Genomic DNA, 26,226 nt, shown 5'->3' with positions numbered 1-26,226 from the left:
TATTTATATTTGACTTTCAATTGCTTAACTTGAATAATTGCATTAAAAAACTGAATTTGAATCACATCATTTGAATTTGTATCCTTAAATTTGATTCATTCCATTGAAAAACTGAATTTGAATTGTAATTTGAAATTTAATTTATTCATTTGGAACTGAACATCCAGTTCTCACAATTTAAATTCAGTTCGCAAAATTCCATTTCAATTTTCTGCGACGAAGATACACAGAGAGCCTCTTCGGCCAATCAGCACCTCTGTTCCATTCCAGCCTCATCCATGGTCAAGCCAGTCTAACTTCTTTCTCCGTTTCGTGGGGAGTGACAACCGGGTGGCAACAAATGTTACAAAAGGAAACGGAGGTGCTGATTGGCCGAACAGGCACTATGGCAACTGGGTGGCAACAAATGTTACCAAAAAAAAACGGAGGTGCTGATTGGCCGAAAAGAGGCGCTCTGTGTATCTGTGTATCTTCATCGCAGAAAATTGAAATTTTATTTTGCAAACTGAATTTGAATTGTGAGAACTGAATGTTCAGTTCCAAAATAATGAATTAAATTTCAAATTACAATTCAGTTTTTCAATGCAATGATTCAAATTGAACAATACAAATTCAAATGATGTGATTCAAATTCAGTTTTTTCATGCAATCACTCAAGTTAAGCAATTCAAATTCAAATATAAATAATTCAAATTCAGTTTCTGGTGGCACATATTTCCGCCCATAGTTTTTAAAATAACGCAGAGAGAACATCTAATCTAACCATGCACGAAGTAAGGCAACCTACTGCAGATTCTTTTTTTTTTTTAGATATAGAAAAAGATACAGTGTATGCACCGAGAGGAGTGCACCTATTTCTACCACACCTTTAAGGACGGCTGTCAGCTCTGTCTGCTGAGTTTAAACAGAGATTTAGGCTCGTGGGTTGCTGCCGACAGATGGACAGTCTGGTGCAGACTACAGTCATCACTTCTGTACAGCAGAGGTTACTGGTAGTGTTGCCCAGCATCAATAACTTAAGTAATGCAAAGTATGCTCTTATGCTACAATAAAGCCTTATCGTGGACTTTGACAGGAAAATAGATGTATCAAATTCCATATTGTTCTTTTTAAACTACAGAGTATGTTTTGGATTTTTTTTTTAACCCATTTTACATTCAATTTTGTTTTGCTGTTGTTATTTTTTTTTCTTAAGAAATACTTCAAGATTTATACTGACTTTCTGTATATATATATATATGTGTGTGTGTTCATGTATTTGTATGTGTGTATGTGTGCATTGTACAGCTTGTGATGTGCTGGGATGGTGGTGTTTTACAAATCCTTCGTCTTGATGAGGGTAACCAACGGCTTGTCATCAGGACTGTAGTCTTCATAGGCGATGGGAGTGGCATCGTACATGGCGGGCCTGGACTTCTTGCCAAATCTAATAGGAAAGCAATAACAAGGGTGCATCAATATTATAAATATAATATAATAAATACATGGTCGCTCATTAAGTCTGGGACCTTGTTTTCTTGTTAACACCAAGCAGGAAACCACTGTATCTCTGACCACTGCTGGTTGAAACTTACATACAGTCATGGAAAAAAATATTAGACCATTGTTTTCAATGTATTGTTCATTTTAGTGGCTGGTACAACTAAAGGTACATTTGTTTGGACAAATATAATGATAACAACAAAAAATAGCTCATAAGAGTTTAATTTAAGAGCTGATATCTAGTTTTATTCATAATAACCAAAACCATTATCAAGAAAACCATGGAAAATGTCTAGATATCAGCTCTTAAATTAAACTCTTATGAGTTTTATACAGTCTATGGTCTATGCACAGTCACCGCAGCCAGGGGATGACTGTAGAGGCACTTTCTACCTATATACAGTATAGTATAGTTATGACATCACAACTATACTGCTTGTTCTAAGGCACAGTTTCTGAATATGGACAGTGTGCATTTCTCTGTGGATTGAGCGTTTTGATACTTTTAGTAATGATATAGTACCTAGATACGGAAGAGGATTAGGGCCAGGTAAGGAAGAAAAAAAATCATTATGCACTATGTCAAAATGACAAGAATAAAGTCAGTCAGTTTTTGACTTCGGTAAAATAGACAGCAAGCTAAAACCTGATTTTCCTCAATACATCTAATATACAGTCATGTTGTTTTCTTCAATTTCTACCATACTATCATACGATTATTTTTCTTCTATTTTCTTCTAAACGGGGCCATTATTTACACGATTAACATCAAATTGTCTTTAAGAAGATGTTTTACTAGCGATTGAGACCATAGTGTTGTCCTGAAAAAAATTTCTGAGCTAATAAATCAAGTGAGAAGTTTTCTCATTTTGTATTGAAATGAATGGACCCAAATGCTTTTGCAGCCGCTGTCAGCACCCCCTACTGGAATTGTTGTGATTCAATATATTCAAATCCTGGCAGTCACTGACCTGGCGTGGCGGATAGAGGCGATGGCGTTGCTGAACTCGCTGTCGATGCTGCGACAGTTGTAGAACTCCTGGTAGGCGTGGCGTGACGAGCCCTGGTACTCGATGCGGCTGATGCGGCAGATGCCCACGATGAGGATGATGAGCATGAGGACAAAGGCCACGCACAGCGCTCCGATGATGATGTAGAGGGAGTGGCGGGGCATGTTGGTCAGGGTGTCCTCAGTGTGTGCTGGCTTCCACTGCAGATCTGAAACACACACATGCACACACACACGCACACACACACACACACACACACACATACACACACACACACACACACACACACACACACACACAGAGGCATGGATGTAGCTCTCCTCGTGTCAGGTTTGAGATTAATAGCAGAGCAGAAGGTTTCTGACAGGCTGACTTACGGATCTCACAGCTGGGCCCCACCCACCCAGGCTGACAATGGCAGGTGAAGCCATTTGACTGGTCAATGCAGGTGCCTCCGTGGTGACAAGGGTTGCACTCGCACTCGTTAATGTCGACCTCACACTTCTCCCCTGGGTGGACAGGTAAGGTTGGGTTTAAAAACAAGCAGAGCAACAAAGGCAAGAGCAGAAACTGAGGCTCACAGTATTCTGACTCCAGGGTCAGTGTTGGCAGGGTTTCCTTAAAATTACATTACAACTAAAACAATATTACTGCAGATTACTGAAATCATGCGTAAATGGCAATGAATTTCATTAGATTACGCAAATCAAGTAATATATTCTAAGTACTTTGGATTACCTTCGGAATAAGTCACAAGTGGTCATAAACCGTCTTCAGTGGTGGAATGTAACTAAGTAGAAAGAAGTGTCTTTTCTTTTTAAATCACTTTTTAAAAACCATTGTTATATACTTGCATTTATGTAAGGCTTTCTATCTCACCACTCCTTTTACATTTTACTTTTTTACTTTTTTTACCTTTTATTTTCTGTGTATCTGAGAATGTTTTGTGATTATTCCTGCTCTGTCTTTTATTGTTTTCTTTTAACGTAAGAATTGTTTTTAGCCTTGCGGCATCATTCTCTGTGTAATTCATTGCTCTCTGTCGAAGCACTGCTGTTTTTAAAAAGTGCTATATAAATAAAGTTATTATTACATTTACTCAAGTACTGTACTTAAGTACAATTTTGAGGTACTTGTACTTAACTTGAGTATTTTTTATTTGCTGTAACTTTATGCTTCTACTCCACTGTTGTCCTTTTACTCCACTGCATTTAGCTGACAGCTTTAATTACTTTTCATGTCAAGATGCTGGGAGATGGCAGATCTCCACCATGGTTATGCCCTATTTGCAATGTGAACAAAAGTGAAAAATAGTTTGTGTAACCGCGTCGTGATTTGGATCTGCTCCAAAATTGAATGGGTTCTCCCTCGGACCCATGCTACACTCTTCCACCAAGTGTCATTAAAATTGCTGTTTTTCTGTAATTCTGTTGACGAACAGCAGAAAGCATGACCTTTATAGAGAATTAAATTACGTATTATTGTAGGCCAACCCAGAAGTAGCATCCCCATGGGGTTTATTGAGAATTCACCTCTGGGATTTTTGCATTGGATTTTGGATCATGGCAGAAAATAAGCTCTGTGGCAAACACACGTTTCTGATCTTTATGCATTTTGTTCAGCAGGATAATCTTCACCAATGAACACCACTTTTATGTCATTAATGCAGCCACGTAATAAAAAGATAACGTTATGCTCTGGTAAACTACTGCATGACTTTAACCTCACTACTGTTAGCGTCAGACGGTCTTCAACAAGCTACCCAGCGGTTTTGACAAGCTAGTGAATCCTTCTAATATTTGTTTTAATTTAACCTAATCTACAATCTACAAGAGTTTGCAAGAGCACTGAAAAACACGACTAGAGGCTTTGAGGTAGACTAGTGAGAGAGTTCCTGTCTGTGCCTGGTGTAATGGCATTTAATGTCCCAGACAACTTCTGTAGTCTCATTTAGCCCCTTGTTAACAACCGCCTTTTTAAGGACACATAAAAACTCACAAGTGGGTGTATTTACTGACATATTTTATGAAGCACAACAAGGTTAGATTTCATTGTGCTAAAATGCTAACTTACTTCTGGGTTTAAGAATTCATTCCTGTAGCGCCCAATTTTGTATGTTAAAGATGTACAGGTACATCTCAAAAAATTAGAATATCGTGAAAAAGCTCAATAATTTTTGTCAATCAATTCAGAAAGTGAAACTCATACATTATATAGATTCATTACACATAGAGTGAAAAGTTTCAAGCCTTTATTTCTTGTAATTTTGATGATTCTGGCTTAGAGATAATGAAAACACAAAACTCAGTGTCTCAGAAAATTTGAATTAAATTAATTTGAGATGTCCCTGTAATCCTGTCACTTGTTTTCTATTGCTCCCCAACCCTGCTCCTGATGCAGCTGTTTTCAAAACCACATGGGAGGGGCAACTCTCATTTTATTCTATATCATGGTTGAATGCTGTTGTTTTAATGCAGTCTATTAAAAGCATCATTTGCCATCCTGGCATTAATCCTTATAACCACCTCGTGTGACTCGTACTAATAGGCAGTTAATCTGCTGCTGTTCAGTCTGATCACGCCACCAGTGCTCACCCAGGTATCCAGGTGGGCAGGCACAGGAGACATTGAGCCCTGTACTCTCACAGTGGCCTCCATTCTGGCAGTGCATCTTCAGACATGGATCCTTGTAGATTTCACAGTGTCTGCCTGCACACACACACACACACACACACACACACACACACACATGAAAACCAGCACATGATAGTCTACAGTCATGGAAAAAAATATTAGACCATCCTTGTTTTGTCCTTGCTTTCTTATTCATGTAATGCCTGATACAACTAAAGGTACATTTGTTTCGACAAATATCCATCTATAAAAGCAAGAAGTGTGTGTGTGTGTGTGTGTGTGTGTGTGTGTGTGTGTCTAGGGCATATCTCGCAGACCGTTTGTCAGACTGAACTAAGATTCCATATGTGGCTTGCGCATTGCACGAAAGGCTGCATCCTCGATTTTGAAGATTTCTCAATTCATTTTTCAAAATATCATTGTTTACGTAGGACGTGTTGCCGCATTGCACTGTTTTCGATCGGACGCCTTTTAGTGGAGCTCCGCCCCATCGTGTGATAGGCCTTGACCTAGTCAGTAACCCAATTTGCTCTGGATTTCCACGCCTGACTCATCTCATCTGTAAGTCTATTTAGCTTACCCATCTTTCGGAGTTTTAAAGTGCGCTACAAGGTTCAATTTTACAATAATATTCATTCATATTTCCAGCAAATATATCAATGTTCAATGTGTATGTGTTGGATGGTGTTCATACCTTATGAAAAGTAAGTGTTTTATGGAGTTGTAGACATTGTAGTGTGGCATGTAATGTATGAATACACACTTCCTACAGGCACTGCACTAGTCAGCTCTTAAATTAAACTCTTATCAGCTATTTTTGTTGTTATCATTATATTTTTCCAAACAAATGTACCTTTAGTTCTCCCAGGCATTAAAATTAACAAGAAATTGAAAAACAATGGTCTTAAACTTTTTTCCCTGACTGTATATATAGTATATACTCTAATAAGGCAACTTTAGGAATTTGGGGCATTTTTACATTTTATATATTTTTTAAAAAGTCATACTTTAGTATGCCGTTTTTTTTTCTTCCCAGTTTTTGAACATCTTATAATTTGTTGGTTTCTGTAATTTTTGGAAAGATAATACTAATATACATCAACAGACTCTAATAAGGTAACTTCAGGAATTAGGGGCATTTTCAAATTTTGACCTTTTTCTGATTTTTTTTTCTTGCCATACTATAATATGGCATTTTTCTTTTTCAGTTTTTGGAGATCCTAAAATATAGTGTTTCTCTGTCATTTTTGGAAAGAGTATATCACAACATGACTCAACATAATAATAAAGCAATTATAGGAATTTGGGGCATTTTAAAATTTGATGACATCCTTCCTGAAATGTTTTGCCATGCATATGTTTTATTTGTAACATACTATAATATGGCCCTTTTTAGCATTTTTTAGGCATACTGAAGTATGAACTTTTTTGACATTTTCAGACATATATGCAGAGGAAAAGCCAACTTACAGATGGGTGCCTGCATCTAAACAAAATCACACGCAAGCACATACATACCTTCAAACTGTGGTGTGCAGACACACTCATAGGCATTGATAAGATCCCTACAGGTGGCGTAGTTCTGGCAGGGGGCGGACAGACACTCATTGTACTCCTCTTCACAGTACAAGCCATGGTAGCCTTAATGGGACACATAAACATATACAGCATATATTAATATTCGAGTCATCAGTCATTTTTTGAAGTATTTACCTTTATCTAGGAGAGGGTTTTGCTGAGAATGTGTGCTCTTTGGCTGTGATATGCAGTTAGTATAAGTCCAGTGATGGAAGAAGTATTCAGATCCTTTACTTAAGTAAAAGTACTAATAAAACATTTTGAAATTACTCCACTACAAGTAAAAGTCCTGCATTCAAAACTTACTGAAGTAAAAGTACAAAAGTATCAGCATCAACATGTAATTAAAGTATCAAAAGTAAAAGTACTCGTTATGCAGAATGGACACACTTAGATTGTTACATACACGGTCGCCCATGAAGTTGGAATAATTTTGTTTTCAGGCACAATCCTCTGTTGATTGTGGTTTCATTTTCATTGTGATATGTTTGGAAGAGACTGATTATTAACGTTTTGAGAAGATATACACTTCATCTGTCGACAATAAATCACATTGTCACAATCATTTCATGGAAAGAGGTAAAAAATATTTTAATCCAACTTTATGGGCGACGTGTATGTTCCAAATATATTATTGGATTAATATTGCATTTGTGTAAGCAGCATTTTAATTTCTCAAGGTAGGGCTCATTTCAACTACTTGATATACTGTTTTAAATGCCTGATCACTATTTATCATGTTTTTTTATGATAAATCTTGACCTGAAAAGTAACTAAGACTGTCAGCTAAATGCAGTGGATAAGAAAGTACAATATTTGCCTCAAAATTTAGTGGAGTAGAAGTATAAAGTTACATAGAATGGAAAAACTCAAGTAAAGTACAAGTACCAAAATTGTACATAAGTATAGTACTTGAGTAAATGTACTTAGTTACTTTCCACCACTGTATAAGTCAGTCACACATACTGACCCTCAACATAACTTTAAAATCTGCATGTGGTGTGGCATTTATCAATGATGTGGGACCGCCATGGATTGAAATCATCATGAAAATTAAGATAAGATAACACTTGTGTGTGTAGCCTTGTTAATCTGTAAAGAGAGAGAAAGTGTACATAGGTGTGTGTGTGAATTTCCTACATTAATTTATAATGTATTTGTTCACTACTGAGTCAGACAGAAATGCACAAGAAGACACATATTTTAATCTGCCTAGAATCAAATAACTACAGATACTAATCAAAGTATTAATTGCATGTGAAAACATATGACTATACAGGGACAATAGAGTATTTTGCCATATAGTTTTAATCGCATTGGACAGAAGGTCAAATGACATGCAGTGCACTGTGTTTTCCATAGGATGGCAGCTGTGTACTGAGGCAGAATAAGCCTGCAACATCTGAAAACATGGCCAGTGCATGAGTAGCAGACAATACATTCATCTTCTGTTTCTTTAGTAATATCCAAAGGCTAAAAAGGAAAATGCACAGTGTAATGCACAGATTGTATCTGTTAAGCTAGGGCTGGGCGATATGGACCAAAATTCATATTGCAATATATTTAGGCTGAATATCGATAAACGATATATCAGTCAAAGTCAAAGCCAAATATGACATGTCACAAGTAGTTTTATTGAAACTCTTTATTTAAGTGAACATAAATACTGAATAACAACAGGAGTACCTTTTAAAAAAAAAAAATCAAAGCTCCATAAAGTGCACATTTAGATAAAAAAATATCTTAAATAAAGGCCGCAGCTTGCCTGGAGAAAGGATCACAGCGCAAATTTGAACTATATCGATATATCTGATATGGTCTAATTCCATATCACATTTAAAAATATATATCGATATATCTTTTATATCGATATATCGCCCAGCCCTAGCGTGCACTACTGCAGTTTGTGGGTTAGTTATGTAGATATTAGAAGAATATATTGGAATATATTGTCAGTTAATCTTTAATATTGTGAATTCTAATTGTGTACTGATCTGATATAATGTGAGCCCTAGTAGAGACAACCATTAGAAACACAGGAAGAGACTGAAGCATAGAGTGAGAGTCAGTATGTGTTTTGTAAGTGAGTTGCTGTGTATTTAAATCTTCAGTAATTAGGCTGACAAATAGTTGTAATGTATGTATATGCACTGATCATTTGTATACACCAGAAAATGCTCCACCATCTACGACTTAAGAAACAAAATCACCAGGCGACCAACGTCTTCTGAGTCCGAACACGACTAGTGTAGCAATCTGTTTTCATTAGCTTCGCTCCCACTTTGACTACATTTCTCGATTAGGTCCCAGTGCTGACAAAGTTTCAACAAACCCTCCCTGGGTCTTAGGTCTTAGCTAACGTGTGTTTGGGGGAAGGAGAGAGGGGGAATTAATGAGGAGCCTGGTTAGAGCCTCTAGGGTCCGCTCTGTGAAATGCCAGAGAAATGTCAAGTGCCTTTTCCAAGACTCAGTCTGCTTTCTGTGGGCTGGCTGGTGGGCTGGCAGCTTCTCATGTGAGCCAGATTACAGGGAGCTGAAGGATGGATCCTTCTACATATCGGCTCCCCAGCAGCCTTCTTTCACACAGCCAGCAGGCATTTAGGCAACACTAAATCACACGCTTAGACAGCAGATAAGCACAGAATCTACTGTATTCATGTACACACACACAAATATGAACGTTCGTACACAGCATACACACGCTCAAACCTCAGACACCAGCTGGCATTCTGATGAGGTGGGGAAAAGGTCAACAATTTTGCTTCAAAACATTGTGTGTGTGAGTGTGTGTGTGTGTGTGTGTGTGTGTGTGTGTGTTTACTGTTATGTCTGCGATGCTAATTACAAATCACCAATTTCACCAATCCCGTTAGACAGGGGGGTCTGAGTGGAGACATCTGATTGGATGGCAGCATCTGCTCAACCAGCACAGTCACAGACACAGACAATTGATTTGGGCGCTACACACACACACACACACACACACACACACACACACACACAAACACACACATAAGGCAACTGCTTCACCATGGCAACCAGACAACAGAGGATGAAAGGGGAGTGTTGTGAGGTAAGCGGTGGGAAGATAAAGACAAGGAAGGGCAAAGGGACAAGGAGGAGAAGAAAAAAAATATGAAAGAAATGCAAAATAGAAGAAAAAAGGACGGAGGCTGTGTGGAAGAAAAAAAGATATTTGAATAATTGGAAAGCAATGGACGACTGCTCCGCATTACTGAGACACAGCAAGAGTGAAAGCACGGAGAACGTGGCTTATGGAGGGATTATCGACTCAAGCAACTCTTTTAGTTCAAATATTTAGGAAACTGGTTTGAAAAAGAGGGAGAAAATAAGCTTGTACATCATTCCAAATTCAAATCAATAAGTGCTAGAACAGCTGTGTAGCACTTTGTCTGTGTCCTGCAGAGACTAAAGAAGCCATACTGCAATAGAGAGAACAAAAGAAGCTAGAGCTATTCTGCCCTACAAAGCCTAACTGCAGTAACTAGTCAAAGAGTAAAACTGAGAAAAACTGCTTTAATGATTTTTAACTGGCCAGTCAAGTGGGTTATAGGTAGGTAAATGATATGACACTTATTTCTAAGATGTATTGATGATGTCATTTTTATGTTAAAAAATATAATTGTATCTCACTTTTTTTTACTTAATCACTATCTAGATAATAATTTCCCTATCAAATAAACTTATAATTTCTATTATTCTTGTCTTCACTATTCAACACAATGAAGAAAAACAAGGCTACACTGTATTACTGTCAAAGCAGACCGTCTGCTTTAGTTTTATGTTCAAATTCGTATACCGTATATATCCAAAGCAGACCGTGGTAAGTGCAATTACTGTGGTCTGCTTAAGTTTCGAGTTGGATTTTGTAGCAATTTTTTATATCATTATTTCTCTGAATTTAAGCAATTTAAATCTAAAATTTTGTCACCAGATAAAACAGACATCAAGAAGTTAATTTTTAGTTATAACTCAGTTTTTACCAAAAATGTAGATACTGCAGTATAGGCTGCTGATGCAGGAGAATTAATGGGGACATCAAGTAAGAGATCCAGATGGCGATTGGTTCATACATTCAGACTGACAGATGGTATAAACAGAAAGCAGTGGGGGCAAAGTGTCAAATTATGTTTATGGGCCACAGGGAAAATCATCCATTTCACCATCCCAGCAAGGTAATTGCAAGACAATGGATAATGATAAGTCATCATTCCACTTAATTGATTTCATCACAGAGTCATCGGTGCAAGCGACACAATGGTCCTGTCTAAAAATAACTCATCGTTCAGCCAGACGATATTTACTGCTCCTGTGAGTCTGAGCCCATGCTAAAGTCACCATCGTTTCACTTATCACTAAGCTTTATGTGCTGCTTGTAAAGCTGGATTTAGAGTGGTGAGAGATGCACAGCAAGATGGAGAAGGTGATCTAACAGCTATGGATGCATTTTTGAATGGGAGTGTCAAGCAAAGGCCCAAGAGGTTTTAAGAGACGTATACAGTCATGGAAAAAAATATTAGTCCATTGTTTTCTTCAATTTCTTGTTCATTTTAATACCTGGTACAACTAAAGGTACATCTAAAATTGCCTTATTAGAGTCTGTTGAGTCATGTTATGGTATATTCTTTCCAAAAATGGCAGAGAAACACCACATTTTAGGATCTCGAAAAACTGAAAAAAAAAAACCCTGGCATACTATAGTATGGCAAAAAAAAGAAGGAAATCAGAAAAAGGTCATAAAATTTGAAAATGCCCAAATTCCTGAAGTTGCCTTATTAGAGTCTGTTGATGCATGTCAAAGTATAATCATTCCAAAAAGTGACAGAAAACACCATATTATAGTATGTCCAAAAATTGGGGAAAAAACCTGTCTGTTGTTTTCTTCAATTTCTTGTTTATTTTAATGCCTGGTACAACTAAAGGTGCATTTGTTTAGACAAATATAATAATTACAACAAAAAAAGATCATACGAGTTTAAATTAAGAGCTGATATCTAGACATTTTCCATGGTTTTCTTGATAATAACCAAAATCATTATCAAGAACAACATGAAAAATGATGAGATATCAGCTTTTTTGTTGTTACCATTTTATTTTTCCTAACAAATGTACCTTTAGTTGTACCAGGCATTAAAATGAACAAGAATAAAAAAAAAACAAGGGTGGTTAAATATTCTTTTTTCATGACTGTATGTCAAAGAAATTCACATAAATTACATAAAAGCAGATTTTCCCAAAATAATAGTTGTGGTAGCCTACTAGCAAGAATAGCTCATTTATGTGTAGTTCTACTACACCTTTAAATATTGATGAAAATCGGGTTGTAGCTTGCAGTCTACCTAACTGTTCGGATAGATATAATTAAAAACAAGGTGAGGTGTCCTACCTCTAACTGACTTTAGCTATATTTGGCCCTCAACCCTTAATAGGGCACTCATTGAAATACTTGCAAATTCCAAATTTCAACCCTAGAGAATATTGGAGGATATTACATACTGCCAGAATGTGTAAAAAAACACACGAAAATAATATTTTGAGAAAAAAGTTTTGAAGATTAAAGTGGCAAATCTACGAGAAAAAAATGTGCAGATTTATGAGATTTAAAGTGGTGAATCTTGGAGAAAAAAGTTGTTTTTTCCCACTTTTTCTCATGAATCTGCAACTTTTTTCGCGCAATTTGCCACTTTAAATCTCTAAAATCTGCGACTTTTTTTCTTGTAGATTTGCCACTTTAATCTAGTAAATTTGCAACTTTTTTCTCGAAATATTACCTGAAGTTACCAAATATAGTTCTTTGCCCGATAAAGGGTTAATGCCCAGAGCGCCATGACATCAGCAGTCAACAGCACCCTGAGCCTTTACTAAAAGCACCAGTCGCTAAGATAACTGACACTGCAGCTCACCTGGGACACACAGACACCTGTAGCTGTTGCCCACACTGCGGCAGACGCCGTGGGCGCAGGGGTTTAGGGCACAGAAGTCCACCAGCTGGGCACATGTAGGGCCCGTGAAGCCTGCTGTGCAGCTGCAGCCGAACCCCAGGGGCCCGGGGCCCTGAGCGTAGCATGTCCCGTTATTGTGACAGGGGCTGGAGGCACACGGGTCCACCTTCAGCTCACAGGTAGGACCCTGGTAGCCTGCAAGAGGGAGAAACACAGAGATGAGGGTGTGGAAATGGTTGGACAGAGAGGGAAATACAACTCAGTGTTAACTAGAAAACATTAAACAACATGTAGAGCAAAAAAACTGAGGTACAAGCGCAGGCTTATCGCCAATTCTGTAGGCTGAAGTCAGACGAAAGTCTTCTCAAGTTTCATTGTGACCATCAAGGGAGGCAGAGTAGCACAGCAGGGGTTGTGTTTATGCAAATCAGGTGGTGCAGTGCGATATGTGACATCTTTTTTTGGCATGAAATCGCTCCTACTCTTCTGCCCACAAAGACCACCTTCATGCAAATAAGCTCACAAAGAAGTTTGTTTAGTGGTCAGGAGGGGCACGCAAAAAACCTCTTGACTTAAATGTATGGTTAGTTTTGTCTTTTTTATTCTGTTTTGAAATCATTTACACAAACTAAACTAACATTAAAATATAACCTTGATGCCTTTAATGAATCAAGTGACTCTTATCACTCGCAACTGCCTACCATGTGTTTGAGAGCATTCAGAGCATGGAGAGGGCAGCAGCAATCATGTTTGTTCCATCTGCAGCCTCTTCAGCCACTTAACTAAAGTGATGCACACTTTATTAAGTGTGGCTACACTAATTAAATCTCATGGCGCTGCAAGAGGGAGTAAAAAAATATGTGCACAAACTTCAGACACAACATTTCCTGCCGTAATGCAGTAATTTATCCCACATAGATGCAAAGTTGTACAGTGCAGGTCATTAGAAATGAGAGGAAGTAACCATAGGATGACATGTCATGTTTTTCTTGAAGCAAAAATTTTTAAAAATTCTGGAGAAGGAAAATAATATCTTATGTTATGTACACAGATTGATTAAAAGTGCATTACATTGACTTGCACAAAACTATCATGTAACATTTTAGACTAAACCAAATGATCTTTTCTGCAATTATTTCAGCTAACAAGTCTTGCTAGAACTTGCTTATTAGTTTGACTATTTGGGAAAAACACTAATGTGCATTCTTACTGAACGTTAGATGAGAATATTAATGCCACTCTAACAAGTCAAATGTACGTTTAGTATGAATCTCGAGTCAGGAGGCACTTGGCTTAGCATAAGGTTTGAAAGCAGGGGGAAACCACTAACCTGGTTCTTTTACTGCACATGGCTAGCTTTGTCCAATGGTAAAATACTACTTCTGCAGTTTAGGTGAGCTGTGTCCAAGAGAGAAGAATTAAGTGAACTGTCCCTGGTAATAATTTGGATATAGAGGATGTGTCAGGGTCGAGTCCATGTATTTGTTGTGAGCATGACGTCACCCATTGGTTTGTGGACTACCTGTTGGAAGCATCGAGTTCAACGTGACACTCGTCGCCATTTTGTGTTGCCATCTTGTTTCCGATACGGGGAGAAGACCATATTTAGACTGTGGAGGAGCGAGAGGGATCTGATCACTGACTACAGCCTCTCTACACCTCAACCTGACTGAGAGAAGTCACTGCTAATTCATGTTAGCATTAACTGGAACATTAACTGGGATGTTAGTTTTGGCTAGCAAAACCAAAATGTTCGTTACTTACCTCAGAAAAATGAACAGCGACTCCTTGGAGTATCTGTTAGTCCAACCAAACGCTGAACAAGACATTTTTAATGAACAAAATGTTCATTAAAAATTTTATTTTAAAAAACTTATTTTCATTAAGTGAAAATACAGTGAAAGGGTCAAAGATATGAGACCAAACCGCTGAACGTCCTTTTTTATGTATAGAACGTTATATATAACTTTATTGACTTGTTGCCACGGATACACATTGTTCTGCTTTTCTCCTGATGACGGCTCGCCTTGTTAGTGACCTGTCAATCAAAGGTAGCCACGCCCCAAATCATATGATTCTTTACCTTCTATTTTCTTCTAAATGGGGCCATTATTTACACTATTAACATCAAATTGTCTTGAAGAAGATTTTTTACTAGCGATTGAGACTATAGTGTTGTCCTAAAAAAAATTCTGAGGTAATAAATCAAGTGAGAAGTTTTCTCAGTTTGTATTGAAATGAATGGACCGAAATGTTTTTGCAGCACCCCCCTGCTGGAATTTTTGGTAGAATGCAGCTTAAGGCACTTCCTGGTTTGCCTCCATGCTCAGACCTGGAGGTTGCCGCCTGTTTTTGATGCATGTTGCAGGTGCTTTTTCTAGCTGTGATCATAACGTTACGAAACTAGGAACTTTGTGTTACAGTCTTAACTTAAATAGCATGAAGAGGCTGTGCAGCACTTTATTAGAGGTAGTGAAGTTAACATTTGTGTGACCAAAAAGCAGCACAGCAGACTTCTGGGATGGTGGATTAAATTATAACTAACGTTTCTCCCAAATTATTACAACTTTATTCTCAAATTCTGAGAGAACACAAATGTGTGGGATAAGTTTTGAATGTGCAGAGAGTTTTGAAGATGTGCAGAAATCTTGCTGTAACACACATGAGTTATTAAAGTCCAGGGGGTTTATACATTATTTAAAATTAATTAATGCATAACTGCCATGAACAGGTGTTGCATGCACATTTAAAAAGATTACTTTCCCAAAAAGAAGACACAAAAGAGGACAGAAGAGAAAAACCTGCCTACATGTATGTTGACTCAGCCGGGATAACGAAAAAGAACAGACTGTCTGAAAGCCTTGCTGAATTTAATTCCACTGCATTTGTTTATTCATTTTGTCACCTGAAGCCTGAATATTTTGTTTTCTTTTATATAATTAAAGACATTTCCCACATAAATTGTTGCAAAAAGTCATAAATCGGTGCAGAAAAACTCACTGGAAGGCAGAAAATGAAGTTTTTAATGCTCAAAGTTTCCAGACCCTCTGCTTAATATGTAATACATGTTTGGTCATGCTTCCAATATTTACAGAAAGCTAAGCTTACAGTCTGCTTGCTGAAAATTCATACTCATAAAGGGACAGACATGAGAGTGGTACACTGCCCTACAACACCTAAATGCAGTAACTACAAAATCCAACTCAAAGCGCAGTAATTGCACTTAGTCTGCTTTGACTGTCAGTGGTTCAGTGTAGCCTTGTATTTCTTCATTGTGTTGAATAGTGAAGACGAATATAATATAAATTATAATTTTATTTGATAGGGAAATTATTATCTACATAGTGATTAAGTAAAAAAGTGAGATAGAATTATAACAAGACTAAAATATAAAATTACTTTGTAGTATTAAGCCTAAAATATGCAAATCTTTGAATAGAGTTGTTAAACACTTTTAAATACACAAATGTTTATTCACTGAAAACAAAATATAAAAGCTGAAAGAAGACAACACACTTGTAGTTACTGCACTTAACATTACTATTAGAACCTTTTACAGCAAAACCAGAGTGCTGTAAATACATTTTTGGGGTCAAAGGTCAAATAAATCATCATGATTTATGAGCATTAATATTGCATCATCAATACATTTAGAAATAAGTGTCATATCACTTACCTACCTATAACCCATTTGGCTGGCCAGTTTAAAAACGTTAAAAAAGTTTAAAGCAGTTTTTCTCACTTTTACCCTTTGCATAGTTACTGCAGTTAGGCATTGTAGGGCAGTATAGATCTTCTCGTCTAACTCTCAGGGAAAAGCGAATGCTATTCCTTTAAGCCTTGTGACTACCCAGTTTTGCAGCAGCAGATGTGAGGAGAGTGACAGCACTGATCAAAGATAATATACAGAGAGAAAAGACAGCGAGTGGTTTTGTTCTGTCATCATCTACCACCCAAAATCACCACATAATGTGCTTTCTTTTATCCCTTCCTCCTCGTTGTTAGGCGCACAAAAAAAACCGAATTGCTGCTGTTGACAGGAATGTCTTAACTACTGTGTTGAAGGAGGCTGGTTGGGTTTCTTTCATGATTTCACTCCGCTGACTGGTTGAGAGTTAAGCCACTGGTTTCTTCCTCGCCTCCTCTCATTAGTGTAGGAGCCTCTGCTGCTTTTACCTATCTGCCTCATCTAAAAATACACTTCCTCCCTATTTTCTTCACCCCTTCGTCTCCCCTTTCTTCATGAGAGCAGCCTGCCATTGTACTGCAGAGCAGAGAAAGACTCTGTGTGTGTGTGTGTGTGTACACAGCACACACACACACACACCTCTCTGCAAAATAGTGTGCGTGGGTTCTCTGATTTACAGCAACACCGTAGTAAATCCCTGAGCTGACTGCACCGGAGTGCACCCACTCCATTGAGCTAATGAAGAGATCTCTCTCAAGCATCCATTGATCTGCGAGACTTTATTTCACCGTGTGAGGAGGACATTTATCATTCAGCAGCAGAGAGGCAAATCTCACCCAAATATCTCGTTCCTTTCTCACTCCTCTGCCTTCTCACAACCTCCTTTCCCCTGCTTTCAAAGATGCTAGCCCACACACACACACACACGTTTAACACGCTCCTGCATAAAGCGCATGTTATGATTTGTTTCATCATGGTTTAATTCCCAGCTCTCTTCTCTTCTCTCCAAGTAAGAACTTCCACCTTTTGAGCTCAACATTTTCTGTTAATTTGTCTAAATATTTATCTATGCATCAAAAGATGCCCACACCCACCCACACACACACACACACACAGACACATTGTGACATGGGACCTGGCTGACATAGAGGAGTCTGTTCATTCCTGCTGCCGGCAATCAAACCTGCCAACATTAAAAGCAGTTAACGGTTTATATTTAGCTGCCTGCTCGCTCCCCCGCCCTGCTGCTGCTTCTGACTGGAGGCACTGACACTCACACTTCCTCTTCTGTCACTGTGTATAAGTGTGAGCGTGTGTGTAAGTGAAAGAAAGTTAATATGATTGTGGCGGTCCCTGTTGAGGAGTCAGAGTGCAAAATGTACTTAAGCACATCTGTGAAATTCGTATTATTAATGGTATTCATTCAGCTTTGACTTCTTTATCACTTTGCTTTTGAACTGAGACTTAAAAACCGGGAAAGGCAGTCAGAGAGTGGAAACCTTCATCAATGCCTCATTCTACGGTTGTTTTTTATCATCTTATTTCCATTCACAGCAAATTGGAAACATAACATAAATAGCAATAAGGTCTGATTAAAGCCGGGCTCAGACTACAGGAGCTTTAAATCTGAACTGATTTGTAAATAATGTTTCATTACATAGATACGAAGAAACTTCACAGATGTTCTTCTCTTTAATCTCAAACATGAACACTTTACAAGGTTTAAAAATAACCACTACTAGGAGTGTTGCTATAAACCAGTACTTACATTAAGTATGAAAATGAAAAAATTAAATATTGATAACATGTTAATAATGCACATATAATAATATTATGTAAATAATTCAGCACGCTTTATCATTTTTGTTTCTTCTTTGTCTTATAGTGACAGACTCTCTTTACCTCCCTACATTTGTATTTTGAGTGTAATTAATTTGTTAAAAATGGGACAAAATGCAAAAAAACAAAAAAAACATGATTGAAGATTAAAGATTAATTTGACTGATTATATTATGGATTAATATTGTAATTTTTAATTATTTTGGCCACAAAAATCTTATATTGTGAAATATAACCTTACATACCAGAGGATATCAGAGACTGTCCTAAAACCATTCCATATATAGTCATGGAAAAAATTATTAGACCACTCTTGTTTTCTTCATTGCATTTGTTAATTTTAATGCCTGGTACAACGAAAGGTACCAGGCAAATATAATGATAACAATAAAAATAGCTCATAAGAGTTTAATTTAGAGCTGATATCTCGCCATTTTCCATGGTTTTCTTGATAATAACCAAAATCATTATCAAGAAAACCATGGAAAATGGCGAGATATCAGTCAATACTGTTATTTTAAGTTGCCTATGTAAATAAACTTAAGTGCCTCGCTACTTCATGCTCTACATCACTGTTGCAACTACCTTACGTTCAGCTGTAGTTAAGTTAAGTCAAACTATGTTTACCTAAACTAACCTTGTAGTTTTGTTTCCCAACCCAAGCTACAAATAACCTAAACCTGTAATACAGGTGCATCTCAATAAATTAGAATATCATGGAAAAGTCTTCCATATTAAACATACTTTCTGTGAGGTCGTAGAACCACATTGTAGGAGGAGAACTTGACTATGAAGGCCAAGTATGAATAAAAATAAAAATACAAACGGGGGGCTGGGGAGTTGCAAATTTACTAGATTAAAGTGTCAAATCTACAAGAAAAAAGGTGCAGATTTAAGAGATTTAAAGTGGCAAATCTGCTCGAAAAAGTCGCAGATTTACGAGACAAAAGTGGGGAAAAAAACTAATTTTTTCTCCCAGATTCACCACTTTAAATCTCATAAATCTGCACATTTTTTCTTGTAGATTTGACACCTTAATCTTGTAAACTTTTTTTCTCAAAATATTACCTCCCTCCCCGGGTCTGTATGTTTTTTTACACATTCTGGCAGTATGTAATATTCTCCAATATTCTCTAGGGTTGAAATTTGGAATTTGCAAGTATTTCAATGAGTGCCCTATTAACCCATTAAAGCCGGGAAAGCGGATATGTCGTTTTGTAGTATTTGTATAAGCTCTCAAATACTTTTTGAATTTCATTTCTATCTGAATTCTATTATTTAGTAGAAACGTTGACACTTCTATTGAATTTCCAGAAAAACTTCAGGTTTTAGGGGGTTGTTTTAAAATCGCCTAGAGGTTTTACAGCCATTTTTTACAGGCGTTTTAGGCCTCAATGGGTTAAGGCTTAACTAGTGGATGAGATACAGTCAGTTCAGGAGGTTTGAGACTGGATTTGTAAATCCCTCATGTAACCAGCTAATCTGGGCTGAATATCGTTACTGATTGAAGTCCCCAGACCAGATCTCTCCCTCGGTTGTCATGAGGGGTGAATTAGGGATAAATCCGCCTAACACTCCTGTCGTGTGAGCCCACTCTGAGGCAACATCTCACGGTACATTTAGTTGTTATTTCTCTCTGGAAATCTGTTGGTTTTTGAGAGGCGCTGCTGTCAGGGTAACAAACAGGGGTGAAAATATTACCTTCTATCCCTGCAGGCTGAATCTATTTAAACATCTGTGCCTCACCTTGTGATGTGGCGAATAAAAATGCAGTTTTGCTTTCATCGTTGGCCTAGTGATCACAGAGTTGATGCATCTCTGATGACATCTGCTACAGTCGTCATGCCATCCATCATTTTATTTATTGCTTCTGTCTGTGCAGGAACTTTGCAAGACAGCCTAGAGGTGATTTATGGGGGATGGGAGGGCAGATATGTATCTGTGCATTTGGACATTCGCTTACATTTTATTTCCATGTGGAAGGACACAACTGTACTGAATTATTAATTATTTTGGTAACACTTTATAACAAGGTCCTTAATAACCATTAATTAACAAGTAATAAGGCATTGTTCTCGCTTTAGATCCAGTAGTTGCAAAAAGCAAAATTAACTTATAGGTTAACTTATAATAGATGAGCAATAAAGTATATTTTAATATCAATAAGCAAACAAAATAAGATTAATAAAGGCATGGCAAAGACATAATGGGTGGGTCATGGGTGTTTGTAATGCCATTATTAACACTTATATAAGCTTATAAACACACAATAATGTTAATAAGCATCTTGTAAGGACTTACAAGGGCCTTATTACTTGTTAATTAATGTTTATTACAAGGACCTTAATATAAAGTGTTACCATTATTTTTTATGCTGAAAACTCCTTTCTATTTTGAGAAACACAAGCAAACTGAAAAGAACTTGTGACTTTTGCTCCAGAGAAAGAGACAAAGGCACATTAATGCAGGAAGAACAAAATAAACAAATCTAATTTTCACAAATGATTTATTCTCCTCTCTCATTGTTATCTCTCCCTGCTCTACATACTGAAAGGTTTCACACAAAGGATATGTAAAGCATTCCTGGACTTCGAGTGTTAATGTAATCTTTTTGTGATACAAGATAAAATGTTCTCTTATACTTGGATTCTTTACATCCAACAATGTGGAGGGAAAAAAATGTCATTCTGCATGAAACATCTCTTCTACTTGTGACTGTTTGCCCGGAGGCTTTGTATTCAAACAGACATTTAAATCATCCTCCTCTGATGTGTTCATCAGTATGGACGCACATCTCTCTTCATCTCTGTGCGCTTCTCGAACACACACAGACTTGTTTTCGTCAGTAAGGAGGACATTAAAATGACTTACATTTATTCCCCAACCTCAATCATAAACACTTTTTCATCTGATTTTCATCTTAGAACACACAAATCATTCAGTGCTGTCACTTATCAGCTATATAAACCTTTCCTTGAACCCAACCCTAACCTGTCCCCAAACTGAACCTGAGTCCCCACATGCACACTGTGACAGAATGATTAATAAAAAGGGAGATTTTTCTTTATGCGGCGTGTGTTTTCCTGCAAGTGTTGTTCAGCGTTCTCAGTCAGTTATTGACTGATCATTTGTTAAACAGCACCTTTTCTATGGATTTCCCATTTTGAAATCTGTATGAGAGGAGCTTGTTTTTTCTGTGCAGTTAAAATTCCTTCTCATCTGGAGTTTTCTTTTTTAGTTTTTTATTAATTCTATTGACATCTGGCTCCATTCCTGTTCACACTATACAAAGCGGACTTCAAATACAACTCTGAGTCCTGCCACATCCAGAAGTATTTCGACGACACTGTTATTGTGGCGTGTATCAGGAATGGACAGGAATCGGAATATAGGGACCTGATAAAAGCCTTCAGTGACTGGAGTCACAAGAACTATCTCCTACTGAACACCTCAAAGACGAAGGAAATGATCAGAGATTTCAGCAGGGTCAAGCCCCCTCTTCAGACAGTGAATACCTGTGGGGTGGACATCGAGGTGGTGCCAAGTTATAAGTATCTAGGTGTTTACCTGGATAATAAGTTGGACTGGTCCCTAAACACAGACGCTCTCTACAAAAAGGGGCAGAGCCGCCTCTTTTTCTTAAGGAAGCTCAGATCTCTTGTCATCTGTAGTAAGATGCTGCAGATGTTTTATCAGTCTGTGGTGGTAGTGTGTTGTTTTATGCTGCAGTCTGCTGGGGAGGCAGCATCAGACACAGAGATGAAGGCGGTTGGACAGACTGGTCTAAAGAGCTGGTTCTGTGGTTGGAGCCATGTTGGACACACTGGAGGAGGTGGTGGAGAGATGACCTGTTAAGATGTTTGAGGCCATCTTGAAATACCCAGATCATCCGCTAGACTAAACCTTTATGGACCAAAAAAACAGCAGTGGACGGCTCCTCTCTCTCTGCTGCAGTACAGAGAGGTTCAAAAGATTCTTCGCTCCTACAGCCATCAGACTGTCTCATTCTAACAGAGTTAGCAGACTAACTGAATTTCCCCTTGGAGATAAATAAAGTAATTTTGAATTGAATTTGAATCTATTGCATTTTATTGCATGTCTGTCCATCCAGTATTTTACATGCAAAGATGTAATTTCGTGTCGTGCAACGCGGATGATGTAAATACGTGCAATCAGCGGCATTCTCATGAGTGGAACATTTTTAAGTCATGCAAGAAAATGACTTGAAAGGCTATCAGTTTGGACATTCTCCTGATGTTGTTGAATCACAAATAAGAGGGAAAAAAGGATTGTAGCCATCGGTGGGCACCCAGAGCTTTATAATAGTACCTAACATTTATACAAACACTGGATGAAAAAGGAGATTGCTTGGTTAAGCGAGGACATTGGAATACGTAGTTTTTTTTAGAAACAAGTTGGTACAAGCACAACTCCTGTGCTGCACATCTCAAGTGAGGAACATGAATAAACGTGAATGATCCTGTGGTCAACCTTGCAAGACAGAAGTGTGCTTCCATTTGGAGTGAACATAAGGAGGGAGAGAATCATAATCTACAGATTTTATGAATAAAAATTGACTAGACTAGTATATTATGAACGTTAACATGAAATGCATAATAATCTCAGCACTGACTTTATTGACTCTTTATGAGAAAAAAATCTGTTTATGCTCTCGTGTGTTGTTATGCTGAATTATTTCAAGGAAGACAAACTGAAGCAGCTACATGGAATTCAGTCCCCAATGAATGTAGTATTTACACTAGTTTTTCCTTCTATGAAATCTCAAAATGTCAATCCTCCTGTGGTCCTGGGGTCCTTTTTGACCCCAAATCATTTACATCATACGATTAATATAGGTTAACTTTCATAGAAGTTAAATTTTAAGCATATGTGCCCCTCTGCATCCTTTATTGATAAAATAAATTTCAACTTTCTTTATACATTTTTACATGTTTTATACATGGCCTAATTTTGTATCTTTGACAAAAAATTACCAATCCTAATGAAAAAAATATTAAAATTATATATCAATTTGTTGGTCATGAGTAGGGATGGGTACTGAATTCGGTACTTTTATAGGTACCGACCGAATTCCGTCGGTACTACCGAGTACCGATTCATGTAAAATCAAATGGTACCATGTTTCGGTACCTTAATGGCGTTAACTTTAAACTGATCATTGATTTCAACCTGTTTTCATTTGACGTCTTTGATTAACAAGCGTGCTGACGGTCGCACTATTTTTTATTTTTTTTATTTACCTCGTCGTCTGGTCCTGCCTGCTCACCGCGGCCACTAGCCACTAGCTGCTGCCCTCTTCCACCCCGGCGCAGAGACGAACAGCCGGCTCTCGGCCTGCTAGCCGCCAGCTGCTATCTCTCCAATGTCTCTACCCGGGCTTGGCCTTCGTCTGCCTCCAGATTGGACCTTCCTTACTCCGTTTGCTCTCTCCATTCTTCTGTAGACCAGTCATTAACAGCTAGCAGCTAGCTGCTGCATCTCTGGTCCTCCGCTAATACTCCGCTCTTCAACTCAGGGATATTACCTGCCAATTTACTCCAAACTGCCTCGCTGAAATTAAATCCCTCGGACACCTGCGTCATCCTCGATATGTGCACAGAGCAGCCCGTCTCAACTTTGTTTATTCCAACCATGCCGTGCCCACAATACTGTTTGACCGGTGCTGCGCCGCACAGCTACGACGTCATCACAACAAATCACACGTGAACTTGCAACCTTTTTTTTTTTCTCCTCCGTGCACTTGCCACCTGAGAGCGCTCCTCTGCATTCTTTGATAACACTGCAACCTTCATGTTACAAAATGCACGTTCACTCAACAATAAAGCACTGCTCATCCTGGATTTAATATTGTTTTGATATATTTTAGATATACAAAGTTTATATTTTGAGAAATAAATATGTTGAATTGAAAAAATTAGATTTTATTATTAAACAAATTTACATTCATTACCACATAAACAAACGCAAAAGTACCAAAAATTGGTACCGTATCGGTTCAAATGTGAAAGGTACCCATCCCTAGTCATGAGTTGCCTTAAAATGTTTTTAAAAAAAAGTTAATTTTTTTCTACATGTCCTAAAACCAGTCTAATGGCATGGGGTCTGTAACACCCACAAACGTGATAAAAATCTGCAGCTCTTAATGCAATAATCCAACAAAAGTAATACATTTTCCACAGTAGTAATAGCCGCTGCCTACTACCCAAAAAATGTAATAACTATTACATTTGCAGGGACTTATTATGTTTGTGGGAAAGTGAAGATCTTTAACTTTCAATATTGTAATATGTTCCCACAAATGTAATAACGCAATGAGTAACGGTTGTTATGGTTATTGTTTTTTGTTTGTTTGCCTATACACACACTACTAATACTGACAGTGGGTGCAAAATCCAGCTGCTGGCTCTCTCCGCTCCGCTATCACACAACAGACCTTGGGAACTTATTACAATATTGAAAATTGAAAATTTTCCCTTCCCCACAAACGTAATAAATCCCTGAAAATGTAATAGTTATTACATTTGTGGGAAATCTTGTGTAACGTTTGTAGTAGGCAGCGGCTATTACTATTGTGGAAAATGTATTACGTTTGTGGATTTTGGGATTATTGCATTAAAAGCTGCAGATTTTTTATTACGTTTGTGGTGTATTACGTTTGTGGGCATTATTACATTTGCGGGCGTTACAGGGTCCTTTTTGACCCCTGAGGACCACCAGTGCATAGTCGACGGGAGGACTACACAAGGGTTAAAAAGATAGATGTGTTTCTTAATTGTTATATCAGTCTGTTTTTTAAAAATAAGCTAACCAACAAATAATTAAGCATAAAAAAGCGGTCTAATGTTGTGTTACCAATTGATTTACCGTGCTGCTACATGCAAGTTAATGCACAGAGATACATTTGTGCAAAAGTTCCCTCACACACACGATTATAAGCTTGTGAATTTTTAAAAGCCAGTTTTCAACAAAATCTCCTTACACTTATTAAGATGCGCTGGCAGGGTTCTCACAGCTGATTCTCTCATTTTATGAAAATAACTACACAAGTGGTGGATTATGTTCATCACGGTTGTTTTTGGCAGCTACAGTTCAGCAGCACAGTCAGGTGTAGCAGTGTGAGTGAGAAATGAAGTGAGTGCTGCGAGCTGTACCTGCAACAATGAAACAGCCACCAGCTTTACCAGCTGCTGTTGCTTTATTTATGTGGCGAGGTCCATTTTTACCTAAGGTTTTCCCTGTGTTTTGTGTGTGTGTGTGAGAAAACACACTCTGTTTACACTGTTGCTGGTACATGGTGTTCGTTAATTGCAAACTAGTTGTTGAGAAATGCTGTTACGGCATAAGTTTTGCGGTCACGGATTTCCCTGGAGAGGCAGATGCAGGTCGCTGAGGCTATGAAGACTAATTAGAATAGAGGAGGAAGGTTTAAATTAAGCATCTCAGTGGCACAGATACTGTTGAACACACAGCATACACACCAAGAGTGTATTAACTGGATTCAGACAGAATATAAAATAAATATAAAATTATGAATAATATAAAAACTATGAAAGGATTAGCACAGTTTTTCTGTCTGTTTTTGTATTTTTTTCACAGAGAAAAGACAAATATAATGTATATCAAATATTTTTAAAGAATGAACATTTTGAAATTATAATACTGAGCTCTCATTTCTGCTCTTATTTCTTGCTCTCTCACCTCCACGCAACAACACATGCTGTGATTGTTGAAGTTAAGATTTATTCATCCCGAGAAAAAAACCATAGTACAACCATAAAATATCAACAAATTGAGTGGCTCAATTACGGAATAAAAATCTTTTTTAACTGATCGCTTTTAGTTTTGTCTTGATGTTGCGGATTAAACTGGAGGAACTTGAATGGAGGAAGAAGGATAAATATCTGTTGAGAATAAAACTGGTAGCCTATAAGAAATCCATAACCAACACTGCAAAAAAAGAAAAGTTGGGTGAACTCAAAATTTCAAGGCAACAAACTTCGATAAAATTTTAA

General features: G+C 37.6%; 1 protein-coding gene across 1 annotated transcript in view; it reads right to left on the bottom strand.

The window, feature by feature from the left end:
- Positions 1-757: 757 nt before the first annotated feature.
- The window catches only part of dner (delta/notch-like EGF repeat containing), an 86,500-nt gene continuing 61,031 nt past the window's right edge, over positions 758-26,226 (bottom strand). The window contains exons 8-13 of the mRNA XM_059331255.1: positions 12,628-12,861; positions 6,644-6,766; positions 5,087-5,200; positions 2,870-3,001; positions 2,454-2,700; positions 758-1,426 (exon numbers count right to left, since the gene is read on the bottom strand). Of these exons, the coding sequence (XP_059187238.1) occupies positions 1,315-1,426; positions 2,454-2,700; positions 2,870-3,001; positions 5,087-5,200; positions 6,644-6,766; positions 12,628-12,861 (962 nt within the window). The 3' untranslated portion in view covers positions 758-1,314. The remainder of the gene's footprint in view (positions 1,427-2,453; positions 2,701-2,869; positions 3,002-5,086; positions 5,201-6,643; positions 6,767-12,627; positions 12,862-26,226) is intronic.

The sequence above is a fragment of the Centropristis striata genome, chromosome 4 (genome assembly GCF_030273125.1).
Source record: "Centropristis striata isolate RG_2023a ecotype Rhode Island chromosome 4, C.striata_1.0, whole genome shotgun sequence".
NCBI lineage: Eukaryota > Metazoa > Chordata > Actinopteri > Perciformes > Serranidae > Centropristis > Centropristis striata.
Note: the sequence above shows the minus strand (reverse complement) of the source record. Positions and strands in the feature narration are given on the sequence as shown.